At 45.7% G+C, this 20450-nt stretch overlaps 1 protein-coding gene across 2 annotated transcripts in view; it reads left to right on the forward strand.

Annotated features, from left to right (window-relative positions):
• The first annotated feature begins 2785 nt into the window (after positions 1 to 2785).
• Positions 2786 to 20450, forward strand: part of LOC120832988 (uncharacterized) — a 30859-nt gene continuing 13194 nt past the window's right edge. The window contains exons 1-3 of one of the 2 annotated variants that reach the window (XM_078089018.1): positions 2786 to 3219; positions 15316 to 15445; positions 18696 to 19885. In XM_078089018.1, the coding sequence (XP_077945144.1) occupies positions 2885 to 3219; positions 15316 to 15445; positions 18696 to 19885 (1655 nt within the window). In that variant the 5' untranslated portion in view covers positions 2786 to 2884. Of the gene's footprint in view, positions 3220 to 15315; positions 15446 to 17487; positions 17828 to 18695; positions 19886 to 20450 lie in introns of those variants that run through there. The other variant, XM_040199734.2, reaches the window with a different exon arrangement.

Genomic DNA, 20450 nt, shown 5'->3' on the forward strand with positions numbered 1-20450 from the left:
TTGAATCAATACGGGCGGGGTTTGTCCCGTATTTTCCGAGTTGTCTTCTATGCAGCGTCCCGTGCAAAAAAATCCCACCCCCATTCTGCGAAGCCTCGTTCTATTCGGCCCCTGATTGGGTAATACTCGCTGTCATCGTTGGTTTGATTGGCCGTGAACCTGAAATAAACCAATCAGAGTCAGGGGAGGGCGGGTCTCTTGGCGGAGTGTCGATTTGAAAGAATGGCGGCGGCAGCTCCCGAAAGCCCCCCGCGTCCAGCTCTGAAGAGGAAAGACCAACTCTTAAGCCCCACTAAACTTTACACAATTAACTATTTTGGATACAATGTGGCAGTTTTCATCCACGTCGTGGTTGTGTGTCGTCACTGCAGCCCTTGGTGCGTCGTCAAAGACCCGTTTAGCCGCGATGGCGTCCTGTACGAGCGCTACAGATGCTGAGGACAAGGAATCATTTATTTACAAGAATATTCACCTCACGTGATGAACACCACACGCTGCAGCCGAGCGTCCACTGTCCCGCAGTCTGTCTCACACTGTCGTTTACAGTCTGTACACATGTGCCATCGTCTGTCCAGAAACCCTCACATCGGCACAGGAAAAACTCCCAAACAATGAAAAAGCATTTAATGGGGAGAATAAAGAAGAAACCTTTAACGATCCTCCCTGGGAGGAGAGACTGCGATGGACGTACAGAATGAACAACTTAAATATGTATAATACGTTAAATTCATCCGACAGAAATGATTCAGATGAACATTATCTAATCATATGTGTTCGTTATCATTTCCTGCTCGTCAGCGGAGGAAAAAGACGCTATAATGTCAGAAAATCCTGGTTTCGGTGATCGACTCTTCCGCCTTCTGACGTCAGACGATTATCCTGATGATTGACATCTGGTTCAAACTAACGAGACGGTTTGAGCGCCGATCCGCCTTCGGACATTTGATCGATTTAGTCGAACCTCGTACGAGGAACAGGGCCCTGGTTTCCCTCCGCGTGCTGCGTGTTTGTGTTTACTCCACAGCACCAGATGTGTCCGCTCTGTTCCCTGATTCGTCACACATTCACAAACATGTTGCCGAAAATCTTCTTCGAACCCAACTGAAAAGCATGAATTTTGCGCGTGTGTCTTAATGTATAAATATCACCGGGTATATAATCCACGTTTCAAAAACACAAATATTGACTATTTGTCAAATGTATTTCTAATATAATAAATAGAGTCCATTAATAGCGTCCGTAGAGGGCACCAGCCGCCACTGCATTAGAGGCTGATGCACGTAGAATAGATGATAAACACCTTTCACGTGTATGTGGACAAACTGCCACCTTCTACATGTATTATCAAGGCATCACTTACAAGGACAAGGTGGAATGTCAAACCATGTCAACTGAGCTTTTATTTATTGGAAAAATCATCTTCTGGGCCTTATTTTCATAAGGCTCTCCACACTTTTAACAACTTAGAACTTGAGGTAAAACAGTAATTATCATGAAAGACAACTGGCAGTTCAATTCCTTTTATAAATTTAGAGCCAAACACATACCTCGAGGGTATAGAGATTAAAGGCTAAATGGAGGTTTGAATTAAGGTGAGACTAAATTGGACAGGGGGCGTTGAGAAATTCAAGAGCCTGCTGTATCATTCAAGAAGGTGCTGGGGAAAGTTTTACTTTCAAAATAAAAGCTTTATTGTGGCGACTCCTTAAATTACATTACATTACACTTAAATGTGTCCGCTGCCTTGTGTGTGAGATTATACAGCGCAGTGTCAGTCAAAAAAGGCAATCTAGTGGTTTTGTGGACATGCACACAAATCATTTTTTTCATGTCACTCAGCACCATAACAATACCAATAAAAAGTCAATTATCGTTGATAGTGGACAGACAAATTAAAGTCCATGTGACTGTCGAAGCTATATGTAGTGTTTAATATCCAAAAGGATCGTATATGGTGGGTGGTCATCTTCAACTAACAGAACTTCCAACTGGAGGACTGGTTGTGGATTCATTGTATAACTATAACACCAAATTCAAGCCCAACCTAACTAAGGGTTTTCTTTTCTTAACCCCAACCTAACTAAGGGTTTTCTTTTCTTAACCTAACTTTTATTCAAATGTAATGTTGTTCCGGGGAACACAAAAAATACAATAAAATGTGTGTTCATGTAATCAAAAGCAACAGATTTCACCACCATGAGACTGTGATGGATAATAGGACAGCTCATATCAATATTTAGCTGATGCTGTAGTTAAGTGTACACTTCTGATGCACCGTTACCGAGAACACCGAGAAGTTATTGGGCTGTAAAAACATTCTTAAACTGGGACCGGGTCACATTTTAGTTGAGGTTGGTTTAAATGTGTTCCCATCGCCTACAGGAGGACAGGAGAAGCATGCTCCGAGGTCCTGGACAATCAGTGGACAAAAAATTAGTCAAATTGAAAATGGAAAGGAGTACATTGGGTGTTTGGAAAGAACACAAGTTGACCAAGAAAACCACAATCCAAATCCACATTTGCATCACCTTTACCTTGCACGGTTGTGACAGATCTGCGATATATATATATATATATATATATATATATATATATATATATATATATATATATATATATATATATATATATATATTGTGTATACTTATGTGGGTATTTGTGTATATATATATCAGTACACGCTTGGATAATATTTTATTGTGAAGGTGTCAGACGGAAGCTGATTGACACTCCTCCTAATGATCCCCAGGTGTGCAGCCTGGCCGGAACTCGCTCCGCAGGTTGCCCCGGTGACCCCTCCTCCTCGCGCAGAGCAGGAGGAGCGCTCGCGCGTTGACATTCCCGCCTCGCATCTCGTGAACAAGCACCCCGGTTTCAAGGCGCCATGAGTAAGTCTGGCGCACAGGGAGTAAAGCGCCTGTTTAGAATAAAATCACACGACAAAGAGAGCAAGGAGCGAAAACCGTCAAATGAAGCCGCGACCAGCCCCCGGGACAAGTCGGGCACCCTACCGGCGAGCCCCGGTCCCCTCAGCCCGGGACGCATCTCCCCATCGGACGGGGACGTTCCACCCGCCGCCCAGAGAGAGAAGAAGGGAGGCCGGCTGCTGTCGTTCAGGCTGAAACGGAAGAAGTCCAAGCGCAAAGATAAAGAAGAAGAAGCAGCAGGAGGAGGAGACGTCTTCTTCCCTGATGAGCTGGACAGCTTCGACAGTCACTTGTAAGTCCACAAGTTCAATCATGTTTCCCTCTACTATTTATTGCCTTTTGTGCTGAAATTACATATTGAAAAGAGCAGATGATTACCGTTCAAAGTATCAGCTCATGCAGTCTTTAACTGGCACAAAGTTTTAAATGACTACACCAAAGATAAAGACCACAGTCTCCATTTCTACTACTGGAGAGCGCCTGTCATTGGAGAACCTCGTGCATGTGTAGAAACATGTCACGCAGCGACGGTTGGCCCCTCCGGCTCTTTGGAAATGTCCCCACAGAGACAGCCTGTCCTCGCCGCCTTTAGACGTTTCACTGTACACACAATGGTCTTCCTTGTGTGGGAAGTCGTGCAACGTAAAAGCAGACCGACCACGTTGTGTCCTGCACATCCACAATGAGTCACTCCTCCCTGGATGGATGAGAGACATAGAGGACTCACTGGTTAACCTCCAGCAGTCACAGTAATGACTGACTTCCCCAACGCTTTATTTAGACCAGATGCATTTCCAGTTCTTTTGAAAAGCTTCGTTGGCTCATGTTTGCTCGGCAGCCGAGCGTTACGGGGCGAGAGCCTCTGACTCCGGTGTTATTGTCACATGCAGACGTGTGAACACGCACCGACACACGCTGTTATTGTTGTTGTACGTTGTTGGTATTCGGAGGACGAACCTGCCCTGCAGGTATCTGGCGTGTCCCGGTTAAGCACGATTCCGCGTGGCGCTTGTTGCGTCTCAGCTGGACGGAGCGGAGGTCACAGTGGGGACAATGCGTAAATAAAAACAACCTGTCACGTGACTCGTGTGATGTCTGGTGCGCAATTAGTTATGACAAGGCTCAATGGGGTTAAATGTCTCTTTGTGAGTTCTCTGCTTGCTGATCATCGCATCGGTTCTAGGCTTTGGGGTCAGACCTGCTCTGCACCTCACACGTGGAACCTTCATGTGCAATTCGGCATCTCTTGACGGCAAATTTGATTTATTTTGTGGCCTCTTTCTCGTGCTTGATATAGAATAGAAGGCGTATAATTGTTAGTTAGTTAAAGGTGGGGCTTCTGACCAGCACTTTAAATCCTAGATTTTTGCCAGAGGTGAAACAATGTAGAGCAATCTGATTAGTGTAATCTATTTATTGATTTTTAATAATGCTGGAAGGTTCCTTTCCAGCTGGCTTCTTCCGATGGCCTCGCTGGTATCTTCAAACTCTGCCTTAATTTTGATACCAAACCTTCCCTGTTTCTGGCACAAGGGGAGAATTGTTACTCAACATTTCAACTCACTTAACAAAGACTGTGTCAAAAAGTTATTTTTTTTATCCCCAAGGTCCTATGCGAGTGTTGCAACCTGCTGCACCCCGTCTTTTGCTTCAAGAACATTTCACACACACACACACACACACACACGCACACACACACACAGCTTGATACAACGCCTTTTCTGTTTTGCTGACTGAGATGAGATGACTTTGGCCGGAGGGTTGTGCTGGAGTCTGGTCAGTATGACGGGGCTGGATTATGTCACAGCGCTTTAGAATGGCCTTACTATGCGAGTCGCTGGAGTTGGACCTGTAAGTTTCTACTTGAAATCAATATTTTGCCATAAAACACCAAAGCAATCAATTGTGGAGTATTTGAACGTCACTCATGGAGCTTTCCAAAGCGATCTTACTTAACAGAAAGATAAGCCCGTCACACCCTTCTGCAGATTCCTGCTATGTAGACGATCCCCAAGGCGAGGGTGTGGAGTTTGAAACATTTTTGTGCACTTGTGATCCCAGAGCAGTTCAGAAATTGGCAAATAACTCCTCCGTCATGCGTCCCCATAACTCGCTCTGCCGTTGTATTAAACACATATTCTGTTCATGGATGATCGTGACCCAGGTTTGTCTTGTGTAGTCCAATAGGTCAGAGGTTGCGTTCAGCAAAAACGTTCCTTTCTTTAACTAGTGGCTCAATGAAAGTCAAACTCATTCGTCTCGTGTCAAGTGGAGTTGGCCTGCATGGTTTCCGATGTGTCTGTGAATGAATGCATGATCTATAAGCGTGTTCTGTACATTTCTTATAAACAAGTTGAATTTTTTCCATTTTGTTGGGTCAGATGACTCTATTGAAATATGGTCCACATGTTGTAGGAGCACCAAGACGATTTCAAGGCTTTCTGTAATGAGATCGGTGTTTGCCCGACCATTATATTGGGGCAGCACCCCCCCACACCCCTCTTTTTATTTTCTATTTAGTGCCAAATCACAACAGAAGTCATCCAGAGTTACCTTCACTATGGAACTGGTCTATCTAGACCATGTTCCTTTATGGAATGTTAGTTATCTTCAGTCATTTCCATCGCTACATAATCAGGAATCAGGAAACGTATCTCCTCTGCTCTCTGTGTCGTGCACTGGAATGAGTTGAGACCCAACCTACTGACAGATAAGAGCCAAAAGCTCTTATCTTCAGAGGCCCGGGGGGGGATTGGGAAGTGAAACCTGTTGCGTTTCAGGAAGGTATACATTGTTCACATGACAACAGACGTGCACATCTTAAACTAGCATCGGAGCAAATATGTGGCCATGACGTTGGACCCGCTGGAGGGAGGAGGGTACGGGAGAACCTGAACCAGGGCTGAGCGTGCCGCTCCGACGGACCCCTGCTGCAGTCAAAAGGGACTCTGGGTTCTAGAGGGACGGGCAAAGTCCACAAAAAGGGATGTTCTTTGTTGCAGCTTTAAGTAATAAATAAGATCCTAATATAAGACGACTGATCCATCTGTTGCCATTGGAGACGTCATTAAAACCCTAACTCAACTTTTTTCAGGACCTTTTCAGGAGATGAAACATCTATATTATCGATCAGCGATCGATAATATAGATGTTTCATGTATCCAACAAGCATCACTCAGGAACGATTAGTGGAGGAGTGTACATGATAATTATGTTTAACACAGTGTCATTAGTTTATCTGGTCCTTGTGCACACATGTGTTTATAAATGCACGTGTCTTTCAACCGGTAATACGACTGATACCAGAGACATGATTCATAACAAACAAACCCCAAAAGCAAACAGGATGAAATATCTCATAACAATAATCTGTTAAAATGTTATAGGGTGTTGTGGAGCTTCTAATAATGACCCGAACACGTCTTGTATTGAACGGTAACTTTTTACGGTCTAAAACAGTGCGCAGAACGAGCTCTCGAATACAGGTTCACATGTTATAGTTTACGTCAAGCGTCATGCTACTTCCTGTTTTTCACAAAATAAAAGCACTTTCTGTTAAGTACGCTATTCAAAATAAGCAGTGTTACAGAAGCAGCATTAACTACATTTCTCTTGGAATCAAACAAATAAACAATTTACACCATAGGGTTACTGGCTACACACAATCATACTGTATATAAAGAATTGTTATCCCGCAAACTGTCAAGTAGTTACTGAATATGATTGAGAAATAGATATGCTGGCTTCTGGCGGTATCCCAGTATATCGAGGTATTTCAATTTTTCCAAGTAAAAACATTCATTCATTGACTCTGAAAAGGACCGCCGGCCACCTGAACGGCTGTTCACCGCTGCCGGGTGAGTTAGCACGTCATCGTGTTTTCACCAGAGGCTCGACCTCCTTTGCAATGAATCGTTTTCTGATCTAACTCACAAGAACCCTTTCAAACCGCACACAGCTCCACTCTTGGGCACAAGATGTGTTGCATCTCTGGTATCTCGTTGGTCCTCCGCCATCGCTCTTTTATGTGTTTTTATGAGTTTATTGTGATAGCGGGCGAGCTGTAATCTCAATACACTTAAAACAAGCAGCTCCGCCCGCTTGCGTCTGGCGAAGAGGTGTAAAAGAAATCCTCCTGCCTGCCGGAGAGCTTCGGCGGTTTTTGCGACTCGACACCGGTATGACGGCACGGGAAGAATTCATACCGTAAGGACATTTTATACCTGTTGAAACGGTATAGCGCACAGTCCTACTTCAGAGGCCACCCAGCGCCAAGCCAACGGTGGGGAAAAGGTTGGCCGTCAGTCGGGTGCCAAGACATTATGGTTATACACAGCGTCCGTATGGAGACACACGCGCACACAGAGCGGCTGTTACAGAGCGGCGGTTACAGAGCGGCGGTTACAGAGCGGCGGTTTGTGGCGTTCTTCACGTCTCAACAGATCTCCCGGTCCAGCCCGCCGACGGCTCTGCTCCTTCTTGTCCTTCCACAGGAATGCAGTTATCCAGAACAGCTTTTCACTAGAAGCTCATCACATGATAATTAATGACGCTTTATAGCAGCTCTTTGAGCAACTCTGCCCAACTTTTAGTTATTGCCTTCCTAGAAAAAGAGGGACATGACTTCTATTCTATTGTATTCTGTGACGCGGGGGGGGGCGACCCACCGCAGCTCCAGATGTCCACATGTGTTCAGGATCCTAGCTAGGGACCACGGCGGAGGGCCACACACACTTTAAGGAAGTCGCTCCAGGGAGCGGCTCATGAAATTTTTTGTTTTTTGTTTTTACTTAACAGTTAATAATTACTGAATAGCTGATGGAGGTAAAATAGAACGTCATCGTGCACCTGCACCTGCAATGCCCATTTTCATTCCCCACATAACTTGAGTGAGTGACAGCAGAAGCCCTTGATGACTGGTTGACTTTGCAGAGGCTGTCACCTGTGTCATTTGCTTTAATGAAGCGAATACTTCTTTTCAGCCTCTGTGATGCAGTTCAGTAAGTTTGCATTTTCCTGGGAACTGTCACATCTGTCAGCGGGGGGGGGAGAAGGAGGCGTGTTTCACCCGTGAATAATGTGCTGCAACGGATTATTAAAGAGAGTAGTTGGAAGATCCATTTGCTTCTGTTGCCAAACTGTACGAGGTCAGCAGCCAAATCTGAACCGACAAACCGGAAACACGTTTTTGGGATTTGGTGTAATCTGCAGGGTATCATCCTCTATCAGTCCATCAACCTTCCTTTTAGAATCAACACTTTTTGAAGATGTCTTTAGGACCAAGGTAATGCAGGGATGGTTGTCTGTACATTGCAAACAGAAAGTGTTGACTGCAGTGCTGTAGTGGTAAAATTAGAGGTGGGTAAACTCTGAATGTTGTGATCATACAGACCTCGACGCGATGCGAAGCAACGCAACACAAAGCGTTGCGACTCTGTAAGGCTGTCCTGGCTATATTGCATTATGTTATCAGTAAAAGTCATATACAATCAATGACAATGAATAAATGTGTTAGTAGTTTGTAGTTTATTAAATTTAAGAAAACAGTAAAGAAAAGTATGTCAACACAACACAACAAGACAATTGCAGATTAAGAACTATCTACATATGGAGTCTCCTTTTTACAGTAGTGCCCAGAGGGCCTCCTTGTCCTCCACGTCAGGTCCTGCCTTGCACAGAGGAGCCATGAACCCCAGAACATGTGTTCTAGGGTTCATGGCTCCTCTGTGCTTCTCTCTCTATTGGACCTGGTGTTTCTCTCCCTGTGCTCTCTGCATCATTGCCTGTCCTCTCACTGCCTGAAAAAATATGTTGAATTTAAGAGTTAACCAGTTAAGCAGCCTGTCAATTACACTGACAACATAAGTTAAAGGAACACTCATGTACTACCTATGTCATCATAAATAGGCTATACAGCAGGGGTTTTTTCACGTTGAGAACTGACTTGTTTTCTAATCAACGCGTCACCAGTTTTTCTTGTCCTTTTGCCGTGCACGACCGGCGAACACACAGAGCGCGCGACTACTAACTCCCCCCCGTCGGTCGTTCTGCCCGCAACGACTATTACCCCCATCGGACCTTCTCGACCGGTCCGCGAAATATTGTCTGACGTGAAACCGGTCCGTGAGGTAAGAAAGGTTGGGGACCACTGGGTTGATCCACAACGTGTGTTTACACACCTCCTGGATCCTGATTGGTGTCGCTGCTGCAGCCGCAAGGCACTGATTGGATGCTCACAGACCGTAATACAGCGCAGATGAACATGATTCACGGCGTTTATATGTTCAACAATAGGAAACGTAGTCTTAGCTGTTTTAAAATTACACTTTTATTACAAGTTTATTTCGGATTATTCCAACGGAATTCCAACGGAAGAATACAAGGCGCAGGGAACTTAGAGGTGCGTAAACGCCACTTAGAGGTGCGTAAACGCTATTTATAGGTGCGTAAACGCTATTTCCAAAATTCCAGAGGTGCGTAAACGGCGTTTACGTGCGTTTACCCTCCACTACAGCCCTGGTTCACTGTTGGGGCAGCATATTTATGACGGTGCCACTTTAAAAGGAGGGCCGTTGTATCAGTGTTTGAACATCTGTGTGATGGCCCCAGCTGCACATCTAGACACAGATGCATGCAAATTTGCCATATGATTTTCTACCGGAGATTTTTCATTATTCTATGAATTATTATCTGAATTTCTTTGCTCCCCGGGTACGTTCTGCTGATTGACAAACCAGGTGAACAAACGAAAGTCACTGGATAAGTCTGCAGAGCCCTCATTTAAAAACAGGTCCAACGACAACGCCAAATTTCAATGGGTGTATTTCACTTCACCAGCTCCGGCCAGCTCATCCAGTGTGTTTCACCCATGTGATGACAGAGGAGTTCACTAACCTTGCTGATGGCTGAGGATTCATATTGTTACCTGTGTGAGTCACAAGCCAACAAATGCAGTGAGAGCGTTCTGGAACAGAGCGTTCTGGTAGGTTTGCTCACTTTACTCTCCAACAAAAGCCCAGATGAGAACGCCTTGAGCTGCTGATTTGCTCATTTATTATCTGGCTTTGCATGGCGTTGTGATTGTTGGATCATTATCACCATAGCAATTGTTATTGTGTTATTCTGCCGGAGGAAGGGTTTCCATTAGTAGTCTTATATATGCACACGTGTGCATGTGCTCTCCCTCCCCACAGGATTCTGTGGATGGTGGTTCTATCTGATGGTGGTTGCCTCTGCAGTGGTCCTGCTGTGCGCCTGGCTTACTACTCACAATTACTTGAATCATTTCTGTCATAGGAATTGCATGTATTATACATTGTTCATTCTGTACACATGGCATCCATTGTAGTCTGTCCATCCCGGGAGTGGGATCCCTCCTCTGACGTTCTCCCTAAGGTTTCTTCCCTTTTTTTCCCTCTTGTAAGGGTTTTTTCATTTTTTAGGGGAGTTTTTCCTGTGCCGATGGTGGGTTTCGGGGCAGAGGATGTCGTATGTGTACAGACTGTAAAGCCCTCTGAGGCAAATTTGTAATTTGCGATTCTGGGCTATACAAAATAAAATGACTTGACTTGACTTGACATATTGTCTTTTCCTCTCTCGGCCAGTGTTTGCACATGGGATGCATGTTGACATGTGTTGTTGGCTGGGTGTTAACACCACATTGGTGTTCTTCTGTGCTGCAGCAGGCCCTCAAACACAACCCTAAAGTCAGGGTGAGGGAGAAGCCGACATGCAGGTATAAGTGGACTCGAGTCAACATGACCTCAACCTGCTGGGCTTTAAACACAGATGCAGTTACAAAACAATGTGTGTGTGTGTGGTAAAGGGAGGGGTCTTAAGCAAGAAACGCCAGCTGACCAGTCTTTCAGTGGGAAAAAGTTCTTCTTGTTGATTATTGGAGACACAGCTTTAGGAGGACAAGCCCAACTCTCGTCTTTCGCTCTTTTACAGGCATTTTTTGTTTCTGCCTGAAAGAGAAATGTGTTATCAGCTTGTAATGCATGCATGCACAAATCTGGTGTCATCGCTTTATAACGATGCACGCACTGTGAACACAGAGAAATAGTGACGCGTGGACTGTGGATGGATGTGTCACAGTAGTGGGTTCAAAATCTCCTATATGGAAGCAGATTACAGCCAGGATGATAATACATGATAAACGTCTTCATAAAACACCCAAGTGATATTATTTCTTATCATGTTGTCATTGACAGAAGTTGTTTTCCATAACCATATACCATACATAAGAGGTAAAGGAGAGATGCGTTTCTGCTTCCAAAGGCAAAATGTCAGCAGTATCAGCTGCGTTGTATCATTTTCCTCCCCAACCCCGGTCACGGGGCCAAGTGGAAGAGTCGAGGCTGCCAGACGCCATTCGGCTGCAAGCGCTCGCCCCCCCCCGCCGCAGTCGTTCCAGTGAGCACTGCCGGCGGTTTTTGGTTCCTCGGCATTTTAATTTGCTTTATGAATGCATCAACATTGCTTGAGATAATATCTGTGTTTTATTGTTTTTCAACATCGCCACAATGTTGTCTCAGCAGAAAAGGAGAGAACTTGGAGCCCTTGCATACATATTGCGTACATCAACAGCCTCTCGTGAATCATTTGTGACCCTCATGGGCCATCGGAGGGAGAGTCCCTGGTTCAGGAATCAGGAAACACTTGTTACCAAAATATGTCAGACATACAAGGAATTTGACTTGGCGATTGGTGCACATCAACAGACAGATAAGACGGCATAGGTTAACAAACAAAAACAACGAGCACCGAAGCACCATGGCGGCCATCATCGGCGCCATGTTGAATCATGATCAGGAGATGTGAATCCCTCCCAGCCCACGTGAGAGTTTCTCCGGGTGTATCTGCAGGTTGGCGGCGCTCCCTGAGCTCTGCTTGTTTCACTTAGCCGTTTAGTTTCTTAGCGATGCAACACGAGTTAGCGTGGATACACTTTTCTGGGCACCAGTGATCAGTGTTAATCTTTGGGTTGGCCTCAAACCTGCAGTGGATTTAGTCAGTGGAAGTTAGTGCATGCACATGCCCGAGCAAGGTCCGGACAGAAGCATTAAGGATTAAAGATTAAACAAACAAAAAAACCTATTTATTCATTTTTGTGTTCAAACATTTATTTTCGTCCTTTTTGGAAGGACCGTATCTTGTGAGGACGGGGCCTAGAAGAGGTACAAACAGGCCCTAAACAGTATGAAATACCCACAATTGTACATCATATATTTTATACGTGATATGTTGCAATAAAGTGCTCTTCCATTCATATTTACACCTTTTTTAAGCCCTTACAAACTCTCACACTCAACCAAATACCAGCTGGCTTCAGTCCGTCCCTGAGGGTTTAGGAGGGGCATCGATAGGCCCCCATATGGGACGGCGACCTCCCATTTCCTCTACCACGCTGGTTGGAGTCTAGCCGTGTTCATATCATATCTACACATGACTGTCTCTAATTAGTGCCTCCAGCTACACAGTCATGTGTAGATATGAAATATCTACAGTCATTTATCGATGTGTCCTTGGGCAAGACACTTAACCCAATATTGCTCCTGTAGCTGCAACTACAGCGTATGAATGTTAGTGACTGATGGCAGGTGTCACTGTGTGTGGTTCTCCTGTCATCAGTGTGTGGATGGGTGAATGATGTCATGTAGTGTTAAAGCGCTTTGAGTGGTCGGAAGACTAGAAAAGCGCTATACAAGTACAGGTAATTTACCATTTACAGTTAGATGAGCACTGCGTCAGTCCTGATTCCCAGCACCAGGTACTGATCTGGAACCAGTGTTTACTTATTGAGCTGCAGGCCTCACGCTGTCGGAGTGACTGACAGTGTACTGAATTGTTGTTTTATAATAACAGTATCAGAGACCACATCCATCTATTTGAGTCAGTATTAGACTAATATCCAGGATATCAAAGAATTAGAGAATTCAACCGCACACCTACTACTTCTTCCTTAAGACAAGAAGTGAGAAGCGGATCCTTTTCAGTCCTGCAGCAGGAGAATATAAAGGATTTCCAGCCGAGTAGCCTAAAGGCCGGCGCATGCTTCTGCGTCGACGCACTCGTTTCACTTCATGGTTCTGCGTGTGTTGCAGAGCGATTCACCGCCAGAACAACAGGCGGTGTGACGTGTTTTGTTGAAGACGACCTAGAGAGTCACATCTATTCATTTATTTGTTTATTTATTTATCATAGACTTTATTGCCCCGTGCATCGACACTGCTGCTTTTCATCGCGGACACATTTGTCCCGTATTTTCCTCCACAACTTTGTGCACCTCTCGACCTGCAAACCGGCGTTTGCCGCGATCTCCCTCCGTGAATCCAACCCGCCAATGACGGCTTGTATAAGCGCTCATATTTACGCATTTCTTCCGACAAAAGTTCTTAAATCTGATCCGTTCTCTCTCACAACAGAGGACGTAGTTAGCGGACCAATCGCAGCCTGGTGCGCAAGCCTAGAAAAATGTCTCGACACACGCAAGGACGCAAGGCGATGTGAAAAGGCACGCAAGGGACACGCAAGGGACAAAGCATCAACTAGGCTTAAAGTGCAACCAGGAAATAAGCTCAAGAACAAGTAATATAAATAAGCAGGAACAAAAAAACAATAATCCACCATAACTGAGAGGGAAATACCGTATTCACACACAGACGCCTGGGGCTTCTTGAAATGACCTCAGTTGCCGTGACTCAAGACACAGCCTCTACCATTGCTGTGTAAAACATTGTGCGCTTCTCCACAAAAACAGTCCAGAAGAGTGGAGCCTCATGGAGAACAAGTCCCAACTGTAACAGGAGGAGCTCTCTCTTCTCCTGCTGCACATGTGTCGACATGATGGCCCTCTGAGGCCGCTTCATTTCCCACTGTCATATTCCATAAAATAAACAAGTTTGTGCGTGTCGTTCCTCGGGATGTTGAGTCATTTTTAAGAATGAAGCATGTGTCAAACCTTCAATCTTATTTTTTTGAATGTCATTACTTTTACTAGGTTTTACACTTACAGTCATAATTCTTTTTTTTAATTTTTTTTTTCTACCATTAGTCTACCAACTCAAAATACAGGCCAAGTTCGCCCATGGCAGTGACCATAGTGGATGTATGTCAGTGGGTGGATCATCAGAGATCCTCCACAGGTGCGTCACAGCAGCCTGCCGAGGATGACTTTAAGGCAGAGGGGGTTCTGGCAGCTGCCGCAGGCTCCGTTGAGTGAGGCGTGGTCGACGTGGTCCCACGGCTCAGCCTGAACAACGAAAGTAAACGCGATGCGCACAAACACGGCTGCCGGTTAAACAGGCTTCTAGTAGATAAGCTGGATGCTTATCAGCATTATTCTGCAGTCACTTCAAAGTGTCGGCACTTCTTTTAATACAGAAAAATGCCGGTTATCCGTGCCAACTAGTTATCTCTCACGGGCTCTGCTGGTCCAGCCCGTCTCTGCCCCCTGGTGGACAAACGGCTCACTTGCTGGAGACAAGTGAACTGCCGCCACAGGAGGGACTGATGTCCTCTGCACAGTCCCACCTGAGTTCATCCACCTCCTAAGCAGGCGTTGTAAGTATGTCCCAACCAAACCAATCCCTTGTCCTCCGTTAACCATGTGGAAAGAAAAACACTTCTGCAGGTTGCCATGGGGTCATTGGCTTCAGTTTGCCAGCTCTGTGCAGCTCCGCCTCTCACTAGTGCGTAGCCGGTGAAAAGACGGGCGCGCTCTGACGTCATTGTACGCCTGCTCGCTGGCCCCGGTGTCACCAACCAATCGGATTTCTTTTGTCTCCTTTGACTTTAAGCTAAAGGGACCTGCACTGTTGTTCTGGAGGCCTGAGGGCAGATTTCTTGGACCATAACTGCTGAAATATCATTGGATATAAGCTCTAGCATGAAGGCCAGCCCCCCAAAATTCGCCCAGAGGAAAGCTAGGAAATGGCGAGAATAGATTATTTATTTCAAAATCAAATTTCTCTTCTGATGTTTAGGCCGGCAGCTGCTGTAAAACACTTTGGGGCAAACTGAGGAGCTTCAGCCGCTCCACCTGAGACGGAGGCCCCTCGCCGGCCTCACGCGTCTTCTAGAATCCTCGATGGCGCTCTAATTGCTCAGCGTGCGCGCTTTGCCGCCCGGGGAGCCACGTTGCGTGTCAATGGTCACGTTGTGCGTCCCAACTAAATGGAGGCAGGACGTCACGCGAGCCCGCGTAGGTCCTGCGCTCAGTAAACCGCTGTGTCTCTAATTAGTGCCTCCGTGGCCACATGCAAGTCCGTGAGGAGTAGAAACTGTAAAGCCGTAGCGTGACCAGGGAGGGGAGAAACACAGTCCAGTGACATAACCCCCCCATCCCCACCCCCCTCTCTCTCCCTGTTTCCTGTCCCTCTACCAGGAGCTTCGACCAGATCAGTGTTTCCACAGAGTGTAACTTCCGGACTGAATCGGACTGGGAGCCTCTTTCGGAGTCCTCCTCCATGATCAACTTCGACATGACTCAGCCACACGGCTTCAAGTACTCCAAGGTTGGTCTTATGAACACGTTTTCATACCTGCTGTCAGTGTTTGAGAGACAAATGAGCTACAGTGTGGTTGCACTTTTCAGAAGGGTAATATCTGCAATATAATAGTTTGTGTAAGAAGCTTTAAAATAATCTGTTGATTCAATTATGACATTGACTTCATCTAAACGTAATCCTTAATACTACGTATCCTAAATACTAATGTATTTTATTTCTAGCAAACTATTGTTCCAGATGTTAACGCCCACATTGCAGTTTCGCAAAGAAATGAATGAAGCTATAAACTGATACAAATGATAAGAACAGTAACATTAAATAAATCAAAATTATTATTTCTATGATTATTTTTGGACTTACTGTTATAATCTAGTATTTGAATAATTTTTATAAACTTATCTGGTTCTTTTGACTTTGTCTGACATAAGCTTTAGTTTCTATACTCACAACATGCAATGAGCCAATTTGATGTACTGTTACAATAATCAGTGATTAAATTGTTTCCTCCTTAACTAACTGCATCTTTATGCTGCTTTCACATAAAAGGCATCCACAATAATAATCAAAGAATATGTTCAATTCCATTTTTAATTCAATTTAAATTGACTTAAGTACTTGTCCTTGAAGCTACGGTGATGAACTTTGACCTGTTTATTCCTTTGGTTTTCCTCTTCGCTCATCTGGTCGCCCTTTCGTCAGCAGGGATTCTACAATAGACACACAGTACAAGTTCCTCGTTGTAGCTTTAAGTCACGGTATGGAAGGATGGATGGAAAATTCTTTATATATATATATATATATATATATATATATATATATATATATATATATATAAAGAATTTGTGTTGTGTTGTGTTGTAATGATTAACTCAAAGATAAGTGATGGTTTCCAATTTGTCAAGGGTCCAGTGCTGTTAGTAAGATGGACACATTCATCCCGTGTGGAGCTGTTGATCACAGAATGAAGGCTGGCATAATTCGTCAAAAATGACGTTCGAATATTCACTTTAAAAAAGACAGATATTCCAATATATTCGAATATCTGGTTGCACATTAGACACGTAATTAACAGGACAAATTAATACAACGAGACATAACTACTTGTATAGCTAATTAAATTACGTTTAAACCGATTTAACAAAATATTACCTACACAAAAATAAGTAAATTAACTAACGGCCAAGACCGCAGACCTCTCTCTCTCTCTCTCTCTCTCTCGCCGCGCTCTCTGTGCAAAGCCGTTTAAAAGAACGACAACAATAAACAAATGCACAGTGCTGATCAAGAGTTTTGTGCAAGCAGTTTAAGGTCGCGATGCTTGTCCCAAATACGTCAGTGATTGAAACTGAAGGTTTTACAGTACCGGCATTGAACTCTCGGAGCGATCTGTGCTGTAAACACAGAACTTCTCCTTGTCATGAAACGGCAAATAAAGAAAGCAGTGCATGAAGCTGTTGTAGCCGATGGAGTCTATTTCATTCATGCAATATAGTCAGTGCAGGCGCGCGCCCGCTAAGCAGGCAGTCACGCCTCTGCTGCCGCTGTTTGTTTTTTTCCATTCGAATAATAATTTTAACATTCTATAGAATATTTGTCAACAGCCCAAGCTGTGAGATAAGGAAGCGGGGCTCAGATATGCTGCTATGTCTCCACCTACCTGCCACTAGTCGTTGCTATGAGTAAATACGCTCAGACAGCGGATAGGGGCCGACAGGTAGCCATTCAAAACTTATTTCTCTTTGATTTGTTTGTTTTTGTCACTCCTTCAACGGTGGATTTGTGAGCGAGTCAAACCGAATTGGAGCTACTGTATGTTGCTTTTGACCCAAACCCAGCTGTCCGGGTACGTTTTAGACGTTCTTTACCTGCTCAGTGAAATCATGTGATGATAATAATAATAATAATGTTATAACAGGTGCTCATTCCACTCTCAGCAGTTCTAAATCCTTACTTACGTAGTCACATGGCACCTTTGACCCACTGCATGGTATAGATGTTATCTAAACGCCTTTAGAATGAGGAAGTGTGGGCTGGTCCCCGGCCAGCTTGGCCACACCCTTTTCACTGTTACCGGATTGTGGATTCTTCTCACTGGTTCTTTATGTGAACCATCTTTCACAATATCTCCCTTTTTATTCGTTATTTGTTCCCACTGTTTGCTGTGATACAAGCGGCCGAGCCCTCCGGTCAGGCGCTTTGTTCACTGCAACGTTGAACCGTAGACTCACACAAGTCATGCAGTCAGCGCTGCTGGCGTGCTTACAAGAGAAGACTTTTATTTTCTCCCGTTCTAAAGACGTGGGAACATCCAGTTTAAGAATTGCGATACATTAATGGGCAGAGAACACCAAGGAAATTCAACTGTTGAGGCTCCAGGAAGTCCAAATGGTATGTAACTCATGTTTATTCTGCCCTGTGGCTCCTGCTTCTTGTCCTGGCATGCTCGTTTTACTGCGACTACAGTTAACCAGGTTCACAAGGTGTGTTTCTAGTCGGCACAGCGTTCTACCGAAATGTAGTTTTGAAAAGCTACTGCTGCTGTCTCCCGCTTTAATATAACTCTGTCTCTCACTGGACGCCTGAGCCTGTGAAAACTTCAGACCCTGGAGCTGAGCATGAAGGAAGATTTACGTCCGTCTAGTCATTAGTGGTCCCTCTCCAGATTGTCTTACCAGTGTGTTGGTATTGACACGCGGGTGTCTGCCTTCTACCTGCTGGGCTGAGGAAAAATGAAAACCGTACAAGACAAATGAACCCAAAATAGAGACCTTCTGTTGTGAAAAGAAAAGGGTGTGTATATAAGAGTTTGAGTAAACATACAACAGCATATGCATTGTGCACAAAGTCCTCTCTTCTACCTGCTGTACACCCCCTGAAGGTGCGTCCAACCTTTGACTGGAGTAAATGTATGTTTTTGAAGATGTGACCAGAATAATTCTGGTGATATATTAAAAAGTACAGTTTTTGCCCAGGGGTTACGACTGAAGGGGGGGAGGGGGGGGCAGGGGGGGGTAGAGTGGGTTTGGCTTATCGGGCAAAACCAAGTATGAATAACTAATCTATTAAATGAAATGTTTAATGCTGTAAGTTTAAAGTTGTGGTTTGTTTATTCTTTTCTATTCATTCATTTTTATATATTTTTACCATTTTTTGGAATAACAAACAGAGATGCATGTACAAGAGATGCATCCTTATTATCATAGTTACAAATGGGCCCAGAGAAAATGTTCTTCTCTTCCTGTCCTTCCCCTTCCAGGGCTCGGAGGAGAAGAGAGGAATGCTGAATCGTCTCAGCCACTTCTTCAGCTCCAAGAGAAAGAAGAGCAGCAGCAGCAAGCATCCTTCAGAGGCGTCCACCGATGTCAGCGCCCCCACGGGCTCACCCCGGTCTCTACGGGAGGGGGACGGGCACAAGACGCCGACTCCGTCTAGAAGAGACAGTGGGGACTGCGGAGCGGAGAGCGCCGACGCCCTCAGCAGGACCTCCAGCCTCAGCGGCTCCAGCGTGGTCTCCGTGCTCGCCGCTGAAGCAAACAGCGACAGCAGCGGAAGAAGCAGTGTGAGGGAAGCGCCCGCCCGCGGGGTCAGCACGGCTGGGGATTCGACCTCCACCTCTCCGGACGCGGCTGCCACCAATCAATCGGGAGGCGGCGTGAGCGAGGCGCTCAGCCCAACCACACGGTCAACGTTTAACATCTCCCTCTCCAAGGTGGCCGAGGGCCCCACGTCCCCAAACCTCACCTCCATAAGCTTAGCGTCAAAGACATCCTCCCTGAAGGTTGGAGAAAAGGGGCACAGCACCACTCTGAGGGGGATAACGTTAGGCTCTCAGTCCTCCACCTCACACCCCACCAGCAGCCGAAGGGAAGGCGGGGACTCTCCAGACACAGCCAGGGAGAAGAAGAGGAGGGGTCAGTTGTTCACGTGCGACGCCACAACAGAGAGCGAGCCAGCGCCCCGAGGTGGATCTCCCGCCCAGCTCCACAAAGCCATATGGGTGGAGACGCACCTGGGGCCGGAGGAGGAAGGGGAGGGGGAGGACGGGAGGGATGTAACGGAACAAGCGGAGCAGGGCTTCAGAGCGGACTCGCCTCCCGTCCTGGCAATACCTGTCAACGTGATTCCTGAGGACGACTTGTTCCCTCGGGTCTCTGCCCCCCCCTCAGAGCCCAGTGGCAGCTTGCCAGAGTCAGCCGGCTCCTTGCCCGCCCCCCCACAGCCAGGAGAGCCTGAAACCGGCTCCAAGCAAAGTCCAGTCAGGGAGAAGCACGGACCCACAGACGTTTGGGTGACGCGCAAGACCGTGAACCTGCCTTCAAAACACAAGGTTTTTGCCGAAAGGGTCCATGTTACCCCGGAGACGGGTTTGGACGGGACTGAACCAGCGGAGGAGGAGCCGAGCATAGATTTGTCTACAAAGACTTCAGACGCAACGGCAGGAAAAGCGTGAGTATCTGTTTCATGTTCTGTGGTTACTGTTTAATAGGGCCTTTGATCCTGTGGGAAACCAAAAGCAGGGCAGCTAAACCGAGCTAAACCGAGCCAAACAGAGGTCAACAGAGCTAAACCGAGCTAAACCGAGGTAAACAGGGCTATACCGAGCTAAACAGAGCCAAAGAGAGGTAAAGAGAACCAAACAGAGCCAAACATGGCTAAACAGGGCTAAACTGTGCTAAACAGAGGTAAACGGAGCCAAACGGAGCCAAACAGAGGTGAAGAGAGCCAAACAGGGCCATACAGGGCCTAACAGAGCCAAACAGAGGTAAAGAGAGCCAAACAGGGCCTAACAGAGCCAAACAGAGGTAAAGAGAGCCAAACAGGGCCTAACAGAGCCAAACAGAGGTAAAGAGAGCCATGTCCGCATGCAACCTGAGCTCTACGTTCCCAAGCCCCATTGTACCAGAGGAGAACAATACAGACGGCACTGAAATATTCATGTGCAGTACATCTAATCATACAAAAACACTGACCTATTCCTGTAAAGTACTCTTCAACTTAACAAAATAAACAA

This window comes from Gasterosteus aculeatus, chromosome 15 (genome assembly GCF_964276395.1).
Source record: "Gasterosteus aculeatus chromosome 15, fGasAcu3.hap1.1, whole genome shotgun sequence".
Classification (NCBI taxonomy): Eukaryota; Metazoa; Chordata; class Actinopteri; order Perciformes; family Gasterosteidae; genus Gasterosteus; species Gasterosteus aculeatus.